The following is an 18,442-nucleotide window of genomic DNA, read 5'->3' on the forward strand; positions in this document are numbered from 1 at the left end:
CGACCGACTCCCCGCACTTTTCCCCTCTTTTTGAGGCGCAGACACACCAACGCGCCCGGCGCAGGGGAAGGCGAAGCGCACGCCTTCTCTCCCCTCCCCGCTCCTACCACCCCCCGCCCCCCCCCGCCCCACTTTCGCCGAGGGACGGCTCCGACCCGCACCGGCCACCTCTCGGCTCCCAGCGGCAGGCGGCTGAACCGAGGCGGGGTCACATGCTGGCCTTGTGGGTGGCCAGGCGCCGCCCAAACGACGACGACGACGACGACACGCTCCTCTCGGTTCTCGCACGAAATCGGGGCGACCTGCGTTCCTCGCCGAGGGAACCGTTCGCCGCCGCCGCCGCGGCTGACGGTCTTGAGGGGGGGGGGGAGCGCGCGTGTGTGTGTTTGGGGGGGGAGGGTCAACGTTCCCCTTCGCTCGCGCCAGCGGAGCCCAAGGCCGAGCTGCCCGGATTGGCCGGGGAAGGGCCGCGAGCTCCGCCCGCTGTAGCCGTGCTTGCCTGGCTTGGAGGGAGGGGAGAAGAGCGGGGCTGCGCTCCCTGCGCTGCCTAGTCTGGAGCGGGAGCCTGGCAGTGGCAGGAGCGGCGGCGGCGGCGGCTGCTCAGGAGCCGCCGGAGCCTGCTGGTCTGAGGAATCAGCCCCGTTGCCTTCCGCTCCGGGTGCGCGAGGCGAGGAGGGGGCCCGTCTCCACCGATCCATGACCATGGGCGACAAGAAGAGCCCGACCAGGTGAGAGAAGGGAAAGAAGTCGGGGCGCTTGGCGGAGCGGGCGAAAAAAAAAAAAAAAGAGAGGGCTTCTCCTAAGATGGAGGGAATGTGGAAAGGGAATGGAAAAGGAGTATGCGCGGGTGCCACCAGCTAGAGCACCCACCTCCGCCTTATGCTCTGGGGAGGCGCTGTGTGTGGGGACTAGGCCACAGAGTGGTAGTAGTGGTGGTGGTGGTAATAGTAGTGGCAGAGGAGGGGGGCTTTTAAGATGGAGGAAGTGGGTAAGGAAAGAGAGCTTATTTGTTTGCCTGCCTGCCTGCCTTCCAGCCAGGTACAGAAAAAAACTCCTTTTTCAATGGTGTTGGGTGGAGAGGAGGAAAAGCTGGAGCTCCTTGTGTGGGAAGACGTGGGGAGGGGGAGGCTGCATTCTGTGCCCAGGGTGGCTCTTAAGATGGAGGGAGTGTGTAAAAAAGCAAAGCGGAGAGCAAATGTTTGTGTTCCTCTCGGTGTATGTATGTGTGTCGGTGCCAGGGCTAATCTGGTGTTAAGAGCAGCTATGGCGGCTCCTCACTCTCTCTCTCACACATACATCTCCCTCATACTGACTTCTTCCAGACAAAGGGAGATTTAACAAGGTAAAAGAGACAGACAGACAGACAGAGGGGGCGCATGGAGGGACACGCCTACAATCCTTTAAAGTACAATTAAGCTCCCCCTCCCCACAAAAGAGAGGGAGGGTTTCAAGCCCTCTCGGATGCCTTTCACCATCCTTCCTTTTTTCCCTTCCCTTCTAGATTCACTGGCACTCCGTGTTGAGTGAAAATCGATTGTCTTGGAATTGAAGATTGAGAGGAAATGTTATCCTTTCCTCTCTCTCACTCAGGGATATAGTAATGGGGGAAGGCAGAATATGTATCTGGGGAGAGTGAAGCACAGTGTGGTTCAGGTTTATAAATGTTTTGCACCTCTTCCTGCTTCCCCTCCCTTTTTACCTCTTTCCAAAAATGTGATTACTTTTTTAGCCAGAGGAAAAGAAAAGCAGGCAAGCAGAATGTAACATGAAATAGCCTTGTTTTATTATCTTGTTTCTAACACGTTTTCTTTCTTCTCTCCTTCTTTATCCTTCGTGTATGCACTTCTCAAGACCCAAAAGGCAAGCTAAACCTATAGCTGATGAAGGTTTTTGGGATTGTAGTGTTTGCACCTTTAGAAACAGCGCTGAAGCCTTCAAATGCAGCATATGTGATGTCAGGAAAGGCACCTCTACAAGGTACATTGTCATATTGAAATATGAATATCTTCGTTCTTAATTGTAATAAAGTTGACTTGTTGATTTACCATAGTGGTAGCAGCGTGAAATAACTGGAAGGGACAGGAGTTTAAACTTGGTATTTTGTGTTGTGACCTTTCAGCAAAATTGAATATTTGTAAAAGATATGTTTGATTGTTAATATGGCCCATTTATAAATAAAAAGTTACTGAGTATTTCTTGGATCATTTATATATAATTGGAAGCTTGGGTTTTTCTGTGCCATTTTGGTTTCAGGGATGCTGCCGAATAAAATAAGAGGTGGTAAGAGAAAGGAGCATTAACATCTTCAATTTATCAATATATTTGGATGTGGAATTATATAGTACAGTAAGAAGAGTATAAACATTCAGATTTGCATATGTGTTTTAAGTATACGGGATACTCAGAAAGTCTGTATCTTCCAGAATAGTATAAAGTATAAATATTAGATATAAAATATGATATTTACAACAGTGCTGTAGAAATAACAATAGATTTATGAGAACTTGGGTGTCTTTTCTTTTACTCTGATTGTTATCCAGATTGTTGGAAATTCTTTCAAAAGACTAAAGCTGTTATTGGTATTTCTTTCAGGTAGTTAAGTTTAGAAGTTACCTATTCTGTATCCTCACAGAGTTTTTTTTATGATGAAAGTATTGTCATATGTTGTTGCAGACTTTTATGTTAATTATTTTCTATAGAAATAGTTATGTGAAATTTTAATTTGTAGGCAGTAGGTTATTTGGGGAGTTAAGTGACTTGGAACAGTTCAGAATGTGTTCATAGTATTTGGATATTTACTTTAATCAAAGAAAATCCTACATAAGTGAAAACTTTCTGTGACATGAGGCCTTTTTTGGTGTCTTCTGAATACATTCCTGTAGACAATGTATTTATCTTTGCAAGTTTTATACTTTTCTAAACAGTACTGATTTAACCTTGTGAAAATAAGTATTGTAAAGAGACTTTAGTACTGTCACTGAATCCACCTGTAGCTCTTGTTTTCAAACCTGTTGATACTCATTTGTTCTTTTATTAGAATATTTTTAAGATTAGCATTTTAGACTGCATTTTTAAGGATAGACAACCAGCAGCTTTTGGATGGATATAGTCTGTGTTTATGTTTACGTTTACACTGTGCATGATTGAGACACCTCTTCACAATCAAGTAAATCAACTTTGTATGCTGGTACCACATGTCACAAGTTGTCTGGATCTCTTTCTTTTAGCTTTAGCTGCTATGAAGGAGGCTGGAAGGCTATTACTTCCAAATACAGTTATTTTCTTATTCTCTACTCCCACCCTGCTTTGGACGATTGTTTCAGTTATGATATGGTATTATCTGGTTCTTCATGGTAGATTCTTACCCACCCTCACCTCTTTCTGTCTCTTTCATACATTCTTTGCAGGGCTGTGTAAGAGCCCACTGAAGAGATGGACAGGAGTTTTGCTAAGTTCTGTCTGGTTGGCCTTTGTCTAAGGCAGTGTTTCTCAACCTTGACAATTTTAAGGCATGTGGACTTCAACTCCAAGAATTCCACAGCCAGCATTGCTGGCTGTGGAATTCTGGGAGTTGAAGTCCACATGCCTTAAAATTGTCAAGATTGAGAAACACTGGTCTAAGGAATAAAAAAGTTCAACTAATTCCACAGTAATTAGAGTTTTTTTGATCAGCAGAACAGTTGACTGGGGAATAAATATGTACTTTTTTACAAATTTATATAGCTGCCCATCTCACACAGAGGATTCTGGATGACATACAACAATAAAATAAAATTAAAAACATATATAAAAACAATCAATTAAAATATGATTCTTAAGAAATCATTTTTAAAAATGCAAACCATCAGATATAGGAAAGATAATAAATGAATAAAAGAGCTATCTAAAAATATCCCTGCTCCCCTGGGACCTCCAGCCTCATGACAAAGGCAGGTCTTGAGGGACTTGTGGAACATTAGCAGGATGAAGCTAACCTCACTTTGGGAGGGGGGTGGCGAGAGAAGATTTCAAAGGCAGACCCTACAACAGAGAAGGCTTGCCTCCTGGGGCCACCAATGTAAATTCCTAGCAGATGGGACACAAAACATGCCCTCTCTGCCAAGTCTAGTGGGACAGGCAGAGGTAATTGGGGAGAGTCAGTTTCTCAAGTAACCTAGATAAATATAACTCAAATAAATATAGTCCATAATAAGATTGTATCTGCTAGGGGCAATATCTAACATCCTTTGGGTTAGTTAAATGAGTCATTTGTGCAGGGTAGAGAATTCATGTGAAATACATACCCCTTCATTCCATGATCTATTTCAGTGTGCTTCGGATATAAGACTACTGTGCTAACTTTCTCCATAGTTTTTTTAGGAACATTATAAGTACTGTCTTAATTTATTTTAATGTTGGTAATCAGTTGTGATTTGTCTGTATATTAGATACACAATATTTGAGATTAATAATTGTAAGCCCTTTCTATAGGGCTGGGCAGACTTTATTATGGAGATTTCATTCCCATGAGCAATTGCATTTATAAAGTAAAACAAACTTCAAGCCTTCCCATATTATAGCTGACTGAAATGTTTCCGTGAGATGCAGAAGCTGATCACCTCATCTGTATAACTAAATTCAAGACCTCTATGTGTCCTTATTAGTATAATGCATTTAGTATGTTTTTTAAAATAAAACAAATTTAAGGTAACATTATTTACAATGATACTCATGTTTTATATAATTCTAATTATCATAGAGTGAAACTGAATATGGCAAACAGTTTAAATAACAGCATGTATCTGAGCTTAAGATATGAGTTTTTAGTTGTGGCTTGGAATTATGAGTTACTGTATATGACGTATGTTTTCTAGGGGAAATTTTAAATTTTTTTAATAGATACTTGAAGTACAAAATGCCACACTGGTTGGCTATTACTCAGAATATTTACATCTAATGCAACAGTTGGTTTGCATGTTTTCATACAGAAAACTTTCCTGATATAAGATAATTTAAATCTAATTCAGCCTCTTTGTATTAATAGCAGTCTTTAACAAATTGAGTGATATTATTGATTGAGAGATAGGAAATTTAGAATTGTGAAATTGGATTGATGCAAACAGACTTTTCTATCCCTTTCCTCCAAAATTATTTAGAGAAGTTAATGTGACTTAATGTATTTGATTAGGGATCTGCCTTTCTTACAGGAGCCTCAAATAGTATTCATAGAATTCCCTTCTTGCACCTGTGCCTCCCCCCACTTGTTGATTATGCTGGAATTTTAAAAATCCCTGAAGATGGGGTAGTGATATTATCCATTAATTGAGCTATTTAGAGGAGATGCCTTGTATAGCATTGTGTAATCCATGTGTAGCATTTAGAGGAAGAGGGATATGTTGTGAATAAGGGGTGGACAAATGGCTTGTACCTTAATCTGAATTGAATTTAGAGTTACTATTTGTATCGGGTAGTAGCAGCAGCAGGAGGATATATGAATTAGAGCAGTCAGCTGTTCTAAAGAGTACATTAAACTACTACTTATCCCATGTAATAATTAGTTGTCTTTTTCACACTCCTTTAACAATAAGGAGGAATTAATGCAGACCATGTATTGTAGACCAGGTCAGATCAGTGTTGGTTTGCTATAGTTTTATATAATTTTTTATGTTTGCTAATAGATTTTGAACTGAGTTATGGGAGTTGTTGTGAGCTTTTTCTATTACATTTTTGATATGTTGATAAGTTAGTATTTATGACTAAATGTGAAAGCATTGCTTGTTTGTTTTTTTTTACTTAGGAAATTCTGCAGTGTTCTAATAAGTATAAGATAAAATAATGGTTTAAAATAAAGATTTGTTGTATTGATATAGGAAGGGAATATAATCATATCTTACAACTTTACAAGTTGCTGATCATCTTAGGTACTTTACATATCAGAAACATATTTAAATACTTCCATTCAAATATGTAAACATGTTATTAAGCTGAAATCAAAGATGAATTTTACATTTTCATTGTATTTTTAAAATACACAGTACAACAGCAGTGATATAGTAAAATGATAGCGATTGTCCTTATGAGAATAATTGTGAATGGAATTTCTTTCACTAAGTGATGCAATCATAATGCACAATGTCACATGACTACATTGCTTAGTGACGGCAATCCCAAACTCACTGTTGTTGTTATTAAGCAAATTCTGTCAGTTGTTAGCTAAGGACCAACCCCAATATAAACCATTTTGAGCTTCGTTTTCTACCCCCCTCCGCCCCAAGCCTTGATAAGTAAAGGGCTGCTTCCTCTTTCAACTCCCCCTACCCACCTATCCACTCCCCACCTCTGTCTGTTTGGCCATCCTGCATTCTGCCTTATGCCACATCAAAGCCACACGCACCCCTGGAAGCCTCAACTACCCTAGCCTGCCCCAGCCACATCACACAAAGTCCTAGTGGTGAGGCAGTGGTTAGAATAAAGTACTGCAAGCTACTTCTGCTGATTGCAGTTTGGCAGTTCAAATCTCACTGGCTCAAGGTTGACTCAGTCTTCCATTTTTCTGAGATGAATAAGATGAGGACCCAGATTGTTGGGGGCAATATGCTGACTCTGTAAACCGCTTAGAGAAGGCGATAAAGCACTGTGAAGCGGTATATAAGTCTAAGTGCTTTTGCTATAGTAGGAAGCTCTAGTAGTGCAGTGCAAAGCTGCTGCACTCTAAAAAGCCTCCACAGCATGGTGCAAACCTGCAACAACCTGGGAACCCCCCAATAGCACAGCACAAAGATGTAATGCCCTGGGAAGCCCTAGTCCAGTACTAGCTGCAGTCGCCCTTGCCATCCTGAACACCAAGGTCTCTGCCACCCTGGGCTTCACTGCTTCAACTGACCTTTGATATCTTCTTACTCCTGCAACTTGATCAGGCATGCCTTCCTTGGCCCAGGTCTTTCAGAGAAACCACCAGACTCAACCTTCAGAAAGCCTCATATGTAGAGAGCCTTCTTTCATGCACCTTCTAGCCAGGTCCTTATTTCAGGATATAATATGAATATAATATGAAGCTTTCTTTTGTGGACCTGCCTTTTTTAAGGAAGGTGCATGAAAGAAGACCTTTACCTGTGCCAGTTCAAAAGAAAGATTCTTCTAAGACAGGGGTGTCAAACTGCTGGCCCATCTCATTGCCGGCAATGGCAAAAAAGTCGATACGTCGCGACATGTCACGTGGCATTGCGAGTTTGACACCCCTGTTCTAAGACAAACCCTTCTTTCACACTGGGGCGGCTGGGGGCTTTTTTTGTGCACCTGCTTTCCAAAACTTCACGAGAAGGCTACATGCAATTTAAATAAGGCCACTTGCAATTTAGAAAAGGGCTGGGCACAGTTTTGGGAAGAAGGCCTGGGAAGCCAGCAGCTCCTTCACAAAGAAGCAGGCCAGGCATGTCTTGTCAGTAGTGGCAGGAAGAAAATGGTAAAGGACAGCTGGGAGTAGCAAGGCCAGCAAGGGCCACAGAACCCATGAATGCAGAACAGCAAGGCTTCCAGAATCAGCAAGCACAAGGCAGCCAATGGGGCATACATGTGGGGAGAGATAGGAAGGTGGGAAGAGTTGAAGTACCCCTGCGACAGATTTTCGCCACTTAATAGCTGTAACTTCAGGGACATATTGAAAATTCCTCTGTTCAGAGCCGCCATAACTTCAAATGGTCTTTGAATGAATGGTCATAAGTAGAGGATTTCCTGTTAACAAGAGGAAAAAGGAAAGCACCCTTGTTTCATAACTATTTTAAGTAATATTACAGTAAAAGTTACTCCATTACTTTGTACTGTATTGAGTTTCACAATCAAGACTATAAAGAAAAGCAGAGCAAGTTAGAAATTGAAGGAGGTAATAGAAACAGGAGTTGAAAAGCATTGGAGACAATGTGGTGCTTATCATTTTAGACTTTCACCTTGTTTTTTGGAGCTTGAAAATGCAGTATTGTAAAAATACTTGAAATTTCTGAAAGCTGCATAAACATTTCAGGAGTTAGCCATGTATATAAGTTAGGAACTACTTTGGATTTTGAAACTTCCAACAACATTTTTTAAAGCTCTTTCTATTTTTTAAAAATACTATGTAAATTCTGAATGATCCAGGTTCATATGTTTGAATGATAGGAGCAAAGAATGTGGCTTGTGCAAGGAACAGCTCTTAATTTTTACTTTTAGATATATAGTACTTCTGCTGTTAATGTTGTTTGGCATATGAGTGGATAATAGTAACATTTTTATTATGAAAACTGATCTTTTGTTTATCTCTTTCAACAGTTTGTATCATTCAGTGTTCTTAACTAATATCAACTATGTCTAGAGAGATAAGAGTGCTTGGAGAATGAGGAGAGGTGACTAATATTAAATGACCAGGCAACTGGGAAAAATACGAAAGGGGTGGGGTGAAACAAACTTTTTATATTTCCCCTATGACTTCATAATTATAGTTTCTGGATTCCCCTTCCATCTGGTGAACCATATTGTAATGCTAGACATTTCACCCTGACATTGAATTAACAATACTTATATTTATGTTGGTTGGATTTAGTTATTGTTTGTAAATAATATTTTTCTGTTATGCTACTACAACTAGGAAAGATTTTTTTGCTTTGTACTTATATATTTGTGTATACACAAAGAGACATATACAAAACATAGCAGTTTGTTTTGAATAAATTGATTTAATGCAGTATTTTTATGCTTGTATTGTATTATGCTTGGAAAATGGTAACCTTGAGCATAAGCAGTATAATATAGTGAATGAATTAAGATCATTATTAGCACTGATTACAATATTCCTAGAGATATGTGTGAAAAGTCTATACTTTTAATTGATTGTTGCATAGTATTTTGACAAGTCCCATATGCTGGTTTCAAAGTACAAGATAAAATTAATAATCCTACTCATTTAGATAGTTTCATCATTATATAGTGTAAGAAACAATGGGGAGACTTCTCTAGACCTTAGAGGAAAATTCATTAATTGAGATCAGGCTAGAAACAAAAGGAAACACTGAATGGCTATTGGTTAGTCACATGCCTCCTTTTTGTTCTCTGAATCTTGAAGGCAAAGTGCTTCCCAACAGATGCTTTAGCTTCAGGAGTTAAGAAACTATCCACATGAAGCTATTCAGCTAATCTCCACTGATAATTCAGAACGCAGAAGCTGATGGCATTGTTCAAAATTGAAACATCAACTCAGTATGTGTCACAGAATTGCTGTATAATTATCTAAAATTTATTATAGAGGAGAACAATTTTGTTTAAGGAAAGTTTATTTTACAGGTGGTGGATAAATTAAGTAGTGTTGTTTATAAGTAAAAAAAACTTTGGGAAAGATGGAAGAAATAATTTAATAGTACATAAATAGGAGTTTTTCCATATTGGCACCATTCCGTTTTTTGATTGGGGTCTTCAATTTGTCATACAAAAACCAGTATGTCCTTGACACCAAACAAACTTTCATACTCTATCTTTAAGTGGACTTATCACTTTTGGATTTAGTTATAGAGAACTAAGTACTATACGGGATCACGGGATCGCCTTTTGTGACCTTCTGACTAGCAAAGTCAATGGAAAAGCCCAATTCACTTAACAAACGGTGTTACTACTAACTTAATAGCTGCTGTGATTCACTTAGCAACTGTGGCAAGCAAGGTTGTAACATGAGGCAAAACTCATTTAACAAATGTCTCATTTAACAACAGAAATTTTGGGCTCAGTTGTCGTAAGCTGAGGACCACCTGTATTTAGTGTAGCAATCATGAAAATAAAAGTTCAGTGGAGTTAAAATTAGCATAATGGAGAAGCATGTGAATTAAAATATAAAGTCTGCATTTTTTAAGAAGTAAACTTCAGTCAAGAATTTGTCAGGCACAAAGGATTAAGACCATACAAGTTAAGTTGTAGTTCAAAAGATTTATTGCTTTAAGTCTATACACAAGAATCTGGCCAACTTAAAGTTCGGTAGTAAATTGGCTGCAGGTAAGGGCCAACAGAATTCAAGAAGTTGAACTTGGACCACTTGCAGCAACATAACAATTCTAAGCTGATGGCATGCGTAGAGCTCTGCCTGCTCTTCTACAGAATTAAATCCATGTTGAATTCTTTGCAGATTTATTTTTTTGAAAAAAACAACAACTAAACGTAAGCACGTTTTCTTCATGTTTCTTTCACATGAAGCATGTTTCCACAACTTAAATAAAACAAAAATGTATCTCCCATCCCCTGGATGCTATCTCTATGTCATAATCATAAAGTGCTTCTTTATATAAGAAAGATATTTTTCCAACTATTTATCAGGGTTTGTTATGAAAACATTTGAAAGAGGAAGAAAAAATACAATTTTTGCTGATTTTTATAACATCTAAAAGTACTGCACCGCTGTGCCCTAAAGATTAATAGGCTAGCATGTATTAAAACCTACACAACACTCTTAATAGTATAAACTGTTGCTTTGAAAATGCCCCCCTCAGATTACGCTAAAAGTATTTCAAAATGTTCCCAGGAGTTGTTTTCTTCTATGCTTATATTTACTCTGAATTTATGCATAGGTACATATCTATTATGCCATTCCTTTTTGGAATAAGCAGCATTATATAAAGTGGAGAAGAAGAGTAACTAATGAGAAAAAGGAAATTAAAGGCAGAAAATAACAGAAAAGGGAATAAGGTTAAATTGAGTTTATACCTCCCAATATCGTTTCATCCTGGCTTCCACCACATCTTTTCATACCCAGTCATTGTCTTTTATTCTTGAAACTTCTTGTCTCTGTCTCTCTTTTTGAGGATGTAATTAACACCATCCGACCATACCTTTTTCAATCTTCCCTTTTTTTCTCAATCCACCTTTCCCCCCATGTTTTTGGTATATAAAAGTTGTTTATCTGTACATTACTGTATCTTTGGGGAATCTAAATAGAATTTCATATGATTTCTTTATAGGAAGAAGAAACCAGCCAGGTGATTTTAAAGCAGTAGTCTTAGACTGCTTTGATTGGGAAACTATTTGTTTTCTTTAGGCATAGTTGTTGTATGTCTCTTTTTCTTTATAGGAAGAAGAAACCAGCCAAATGACCTGAAAGTAGTAGTCTTAGACTGGGTCATTTGATTTGAAAACTATTTATTTTTATTTAGACTTAGTTTTTGTAAATCTGTTTTTTTCAGCTAAAAGATGATGAAACTCAACAATCTACTTCATGAGCTTATAAGTGATTCCGTATGTCATTGGGTCTCTTGAAAAATATACTGTAGGTCATTTGGAAAAGTGTATATTTCTTCCATAACGAGGAGCTTTTGACCTATGATAGATGTCATAGGTTAGGTATGCAGGTTCCATTCATTCTAAATAACAGTTTTGTAATATACAACAAATAAAAGCCATTTCATTTTTAAAAGAAGGCATATTTTAGAAAACAATTGGTTTGAATTTTGCTGAATAGTAAACAAAAATATCAAGTTAACGTTTACCAGAATAGCTGAGAAAAAAATTGATGTGGCTATAAGATTGTAATATAGAAACTTGATTATTTGATTGTGTGCTTGCTATATTATCTCAAATTTGTTTAGCAAATAAATTCATATATAATGTGTGATATTTCAAAGCAAGTTTCTAAGAGGATATAAAATAATCAAAATGGTATTAGAATAAAAGCAAAAATTCTGATATGAATCAACAAACTCTCCCTCCTAGAAAGTTGTTCAGAAAGCATTCTTTTGAATGTTACAAAACAGTTCATTTGTGCCAATATTTTTGTTATATAAAGTACCCAGAGTTATCTGGAATAGAACATTCTTTAAATCTATGCAGATAAATCAATAAAGATGGCAGTAGGCAAAGACTCTTCAGCCATGGCCCTCACCTGCCTTTGCAGCAATACCCATGAGTCCAGGAATATCTTTGTTGTCTCAGGAAAAATGTTACCCCTTGGTGTACAAATAACAACTTGATCTTGCTTGGGTTCAGTTTCAGCCTGTTTCTTCGCAGCCAGATCCTAAAAGTCTCCACACCTGGTACAAGTTTTTGACTGTATCTATTGCATCCTGGGGTCATAATGCAGCATTTTGATGATGTTGTATCCTGAACCTGGAGTTGTCCTCTCCCAGAGACTATATGGAGATGTTTTAACACAGAGGGAAGAGAATTAACTACGGAGAAACCAGTGGTGGGATTCAAATATGTGAACAACTGGTTCTCTGTGTGGATGCCGCTTCCAGAAGTCCATTCTGGGCCTGGGCAACAAAAAATTTAGCTACTGGTACTGCTGAAGTGGTGTGAACCGGCTGAATCCCACCACTGGGAGAAAGATACAGAAGGCCATTGAACTACTTTTCCTGTCCCCAAGCACAGTACCCCAATCCCCAACCTCTGCAAGTGACATAGAAGAATTCCATGTTTGAGAATAACAAAGGCTACCAAGAGTTCTGAAAAGGATAAAACAGGCATATTTCTCCCCTCCAAGTCTTAACAAACACAATTTATTATCATGATGCCACATCTGTTTCATGCACAAACCTGAATCCTGATTAAAAAGTATTCAGATAACCAATTTTCTTTAGGATACTTTGTAGTTGTCTTCCGTCATCAGTACAGGTATCCTCGACTTACAATCATTCACTTAACAATGGTTTGAATGAAAAGGTGCTTGTCTGTTTGTAAAGCATTTCTGACCATTACAGAATGTTGGACACACATCCCCAACAGTCATGTGATTGTGATCGACGTGCTTGTTCATACTTTTAACCGATTGCCAAGTGGCCCTCGATCATATGATTGCCATTTGCATTCTTCTCTGCCAGCTTTCCAAAACATGAATGGAGAAGCTGACAGGGAAGGTTGCAGGGTGCTGCCACCTGCTGAGGAGACTCTTGTCTAGGCGCTGATTGATACAGTTCCCTGCCAAAGGATTTTAGCTCTGTTCTTGTTCACATGGAACTGAAATCCTTCATCTTAATTGCACAGAACTGGAATCCTTTGGCAGGGAGCTCTTTCAGCCAGCCTTCAGAGACCAAAGGGATTCCCTCCTAGATTTTGTCAGGAAGGACTTTCAGCTCCTGAGTGGAGAGGCAGCAGAGTAAGGCGAAGAATATGGGATGCCTTTGCAAGTAGCATGTGAGTGTCACTTTGTTCAGGGACTGAAAATCTGCTTGGATTATGGCGGGAAGGATTTTCAGCTCCTGAGGAGAAAGGTGCTTTGTGTGGCTTGTGCCAGTCCTCTGAGAGTCTTCCCTACCCCACTAAGGCACTCAATACTCCTTACCTGGGATTTTATCTGCTTAACAACCTGTGAGATCACTTAACAACCAAAACTGGGAGTTCCAAGATTGCAATCACATGATGTCTTGCCCAATCACTCATGAGCTGTGGTTGTAAGTCAAGGACTATTTGTATTCCTTTAACAAGGGAAGGTTGTTGACAGAGTAATATTTGTCTAACACAGCAGGGTCCAGGAATGTCTTTTAAGGAGGAGACATAATACAACCTCTTTCAGAGCAGCACCTCCATCCACAGTAACTCATTGATTATTTACTCAGTCCTGTTGACTATAACACATACAGTTTTCCACAGAGGAGCATAGATATTGTTCACAAATGGTAGGAGACACAGTAGCAAGCACCCTATTGCTTCATGAGTCTGCTGGTCAGAAGAAACTCCATATAACATGACAAAACATTGCCCCAATTTCCATCAAGAAACCCTACCTATAAAGAGTTGGACACTGATGAATCTCAGTGGCTTACTCATCAAAGTTCTGTGCAAAATGGTTGAAAATGCCAGGGAATAAATCTACCAATAACCCTGCCCCACATAAGCAGGTTATAACTCTAAACAAGCTAGCCAACAACCTGATGCAATAAGGGGGGAAATGTAAGAACATTTCACTTTTCTTACTGCCACAATGTAGGCCGAAACTTAAGTTTACTGCAAGTCTTCCTCTAGCAATGATCCAGGCATCACTTTTGCCACTTCCCAAAGTTCTCAATGAATTGAGGATTAAACTGGGATCTATGAACAGAGAAAGCCAGGATGTAGGACAACAAGGTGATTTGAAAAAATAAAAGAGTTATTGCTTATTCCAAGGGCTAGACCTAAAAAAAATAGGATATGTATATTATCAGGACTGAGTTGTGCTTCTCTCTTGAGTAATAAATTCCCAGCTTGTTGGTGCTGGTTTCAGCATTGACTTTGGGCAGCATTACATAAATGACAGGAAGGGCCTTTTATTAGCTTTGATTGATAAATCAGATGGTCCTCATTTTCTGGAGGCAGAGACTTAGTGTTTGTGAAGTTTCTACTTGCAATCCTAAGGATAGAATGCTGCAATTATTATTCATGTGGTAGCTCTTGAAGACAGTTTGGTAATAGAAACTAACTGAAATACTGAGTGGTGTTTCTAGCAGATACCACATTAGCCTTTGTTGTAACAAAAGCACTGGTTACTGGCCGCTTTCTGAGTTTAATTCAATCTGACTATATAGCATATATACAAGATTTTTTGGTTGTTGATTTGACAATGATGATATCCATTCAGTCATGTTCGACTCTTGGTGATTCTATGGGCCACGTTTCTCCATGTCTTCCGATCTTCCACCACTTTGAGGTGTTCTGTAGTGTCCAACCCTCGTGTTCTTTGGCAGTCTGATTTCCTTTTACCATTAACTCTTCCAAGTATAATTGCTTTCTCCAGTGAATTCCCCCACATGACATAGCCAAAATAAGTAAGATACAGTTTTGTGATTTTGCCTTCCAGTGACATGTCTGGTGTTATGTGCTCCACTACTTGCTTGTTAGTCACTTTCACGTCCAAGGAATATGCAGCCTTCTCTAACACAGCTCAAATGAACTGATTTTTCTCCAGCATGAGGGATGGATAATCCACATGATTGGGTTTCCTGAAGTCCCTTGTACCCAATAAGACTAAGTCTGAGAGATAGCCACGCCTCTTGCCTGGTCGCACATGCCCAGTTCTGACTTAGTCTTCTACCCAGACAAGGCGTGTTGGTTCTTTTCTCCAGACTCAGGTTTTATTAAAGATTTTCCCTATCAGTAGATTATCCCTCCTTTTCCCCTTAAATCCCTCACTGTTTGTTTGTTCCATTGTGTTTCCCCCCCCCATCCCTCCGGTTCTTCCTCTTTTTGCTTCATTTTGAGGTTTGTGTTCCTTTTCCCTTGGCTGGGTGTTAAGGGATTGGAGGGGTTTTTCGTTTCAGCCAGTGGATCCCTGCTTCGTTTTTCTTCCCCCAGCAGGCAGACGCTCTCAGCAGAGCGACGGTGGATCATTCAGAGTGGCGACTGGATCCAGAATTGATCTTAGCCATATCTCGCAGGGTAGGACACCCAGTCCTAGACTTGTTCGCCTCGGCGAAGAACTCCCAACTTCCAAGGTTTTTCTCCCGTTTTCAGTCTCCAGGGGCGGAAGGGGCCGACGCCCTGCACATCCCGTGGCCCCGGGGTCTTCTTTACACCTTTCCTCCGCTTCCCATACTTCCGGCTGTCATCCGCAAGATTCTACGAGAGAGGGCGGAGGTCGTTCTCATAGCCCCTCATTGGCCGAGGCGCCCTTGGTTCGCCGATCTCATGAGCCTATCAGTATCCACTCAGTGGCAGATACCCCCAGACCGGATAGTGCTCACTCAAGGGGCGCTTCACCATCCCGATCCTCAATGGCTACAATTAACCATATGGCGATTGAGCGGAGACGTTTGACTGTGGAGGATTATCCTCTGAGGGTCATTGATATCATCCAGGCTTCTAGACGCCCCTCAACGAATAGAGTTTATGACTCTACTTGGAGGAGGTTTACATCTTGGATGTCTAGTCATCATATCCAGTTATCATCTCTCACTGTTCCTCAGGTTCTACAGTTTTTGCTTGATGGGATGGATAAAGGCTGTCTCCTAGTACTCTCAGGAGACAGGTGGCGGCCTTAGCCACGGTTCTTTCCTGCGACGACGCTTCCTCCCTTGCTCACCATCCAATGATCCGTTCTTTCCTTAAGGGAGCAGTTAATATAAAGCCTCCAACGGTTCATCGGTATCCCTCCTGGGATTTGTCAAAGGTTTTGCAGGCCCTTACCGGGTCGCCTTTCGAACCACTTCGTTCATGTGATCTCAATCTTTTATCCATGAAAGTGGCCTTTCTGATGGCAGTGACCTCTGCCAGGCGCATATCCGAATTGGCAGCCCTTTCAGTGAGGGAGGATCTTTGCTTATTTCGCCCTGATTGTGTGATCTTACGTTTGGATCCCACGTTTGTTCCTAAGGTGAACTCCTTGTTCCACCGGTCACAAGAAGTGGTGTTGGCAAGTTTCTGTCCTCATCCATCTAGTGACTTGGACCGCAAATGGCACACTTTAGATGTTCGCAGGGCACTTCGCATTTATATTAAGAGAACAGCTTCTTTCCGTAGGTCAGAGGCCATTTTCTTGTCATTCGCTCCGACCTCAATGGGTCTCAAGATCTCTTGTACCACCATCGCCAGGTGGATTAAGGCTTGTATTGCTAGAGCATACCAATCACAATCATTGGCCGTGCCGTCACGTATCACAGCTCACTCTACTCGTAGCGCGGCCACTTCTGCAGCCTGGGCTACTCAGGAGCCCATTGGTGACATCTGTTGGCCGGCGACCTGGTCGTCCCCTTTGCCATTTATCCGTCATTATAAGATCGATAGTTTTGCTTCTGCTGACGCTGCCTTTGGCCATCGAGTATTGCAGAGGGTAGTATCATCTGCATCACGTGCCCCGTCTGTTAACCCTCCCTAGGGACAGACAAGCTTTGGTATGTCCCAATCATGTGGATTATCCATCCCTCATGCTGGAGAAGGGGCGTTTGTCTTACCTGAATGCCTTTTCTCAGCATGATGATGGATAATCCACCCCCGCCCCCTTTTTCTTTTCATGGGTTACTGGGCATGGTGGCAGGAGTCTGGAAACCAACACGTCTGGCTTTGTCTGTTGCTTCGCCTCCGTCGGAACTGGGCATGTGCGACCAGGCAAGAGGCGTGGCTATCTCTCAGACTTAGTCTTATTGGGTACAAGGGACTTCAGGAAACCCAATCATGTGGATTATCCATCATCATGCTGAGAAAAGGCGTTCAGGTAAGACAAACGCCCCTTTCCTGCCTTGTTTTTTTTTAAGATCCAGTGCTCACAACCATAGGTAAGATACAGGGAACACTACAGAGTGGACTAACCTGCATTTGGTTGCCAGGCTGATGACCTTGCTTTTCCATATCTGGCTCATATTGATCATTGCTGTGCAACCCAGTACAAACTGTCATTTTATTTCTGGGCTGCATTCACTTTCAATTACTATTTTGATGTTTCCATTCCTTGCAGTAGTCATGAGCGTAGTCTTTTTAATGTTCAGAAAGAGATCACAGTTTTCTCTTCTTTGATTTTCTTGATCAGATATCTTCCTTGGCATTCTGAGAGGAGAGTTGCATCATCAGAAGTTGTTGATTTATGTCCTCCCTTTTATTCAGGAGTTCAAAGTAGCATCTTCAGTTCTCTCTTCTCCTATTTTTTTCTTCACATAAACTTATGAGATAGTTTGAGTTGAGAGAGAATCATTGTATTAAGTCACACAGTGTTGAACATAGACTAGAACTTTTCTACTATTAATTGGTTTTGATTATAAGTGCTTTATTATATAAGAACTTTATTTATTTGTAATCTGAACATTTTGTGGGCTAGAAAACCAATTCTGTTTTTTATGTCAAGGGCTAGACCTAGAACAGTTTGCCATTGGAGTTGAAGCTGTATATTTCAAATAATAGTTTAAGGAAAGTTAAACTGTTATTCTTACTCAAGCTATTTAGATTTTTTTTAAAGTGTTTAGTATCTCTTAATTGGACTTTAATAGCTTGTTACTTGTATCAATATTTGTAAGTCATTCAGAGTGATAAAGGTAGGTGTCAACACTGCAACGATCCTGGCTGAAGCCATTTTTGCTTCGTTTTCGGTTGCCACAGTACTGGGGGGGGATGAGTGGTTTTAAGGTTAGACTAAACAATAAGTTGTCCCACGGGAACCAAGGTCATTGCTGCCTGACTTTTGGCGGGCTGAGCCTTTCATTAGAATGTCTACCAAAGTATTCTGTTGGGGAACATGGATAATGACATAGTGCTGGGATGGGAAGTTCAACTTTGTAACATTGTAATGCTTGGGAGGGAACTCCAGACTTGGTTTCACTTTTGACTGTGCCAATACTTTGTAGCCAATAAATATGTTCTTTAAGGAAACGTATTGCTTTGGAGTTCTGGTTTTACTGGTCTCATCTATCGGAACCATGACATTAAACCAAGTCTCTTTAAAATTTTAAAATTTGGAGTCCTGAGCCCCAGTCACCTACCTAACCCTTTTAGGAGGACGACAAAGACTCAGGGAAGATACCAAGATGGAGAAGGGGGAATTGGCCACTGGCCTCGGCACGACATC

General features: G+C 40.5%; 1 protein-coding gene across 1 annotated transcript in view; it reads left to right on the forward strand.

The window, feature by feature from the left end:
• The first annotated feature begins 689 nt into the window (after window positions 1-689).
• Window positions 690-18,442, forward strand: part of RYBP (RING1 and YY1 binding protein) — a 57,456-nt gene continuing 39,703 nt past the window's right edge. Inside the window, exons 1-2 of the mRNA XM_015818318.1 lie at window positions 690-728; window positions 1,852-1,977. Coding sequence (XP_015673804.1) covers window positions 697-728; window positions 1,852-1,977 — 158 coding nt within the window. The 5' untranslated portion in view covers window positions 690-696. The remainder of the gene's footprint in view (window positions 729-1,851; window positions 1,978-18,442) is intronic.

The sequence above is a fragment of the Protobothrops mucrosquamatus genome, unplaced genomic scaffold, assembly GCF_001527695.2.
Source record: "Protobothrops mucrosquamatus isolate PMUCROS unplaced genomic scaffold, P.Mucros_1.0 scaffold717, whole genome shotgun sequence".
Classification (NCBI taxonomy): domain Eukaryota; kingdom Metazoa; phylum Chordata; class Lepidosauria; order Squamata; family Viperidae; genus Protobothrops; species Protobothrops mucrosquamatus.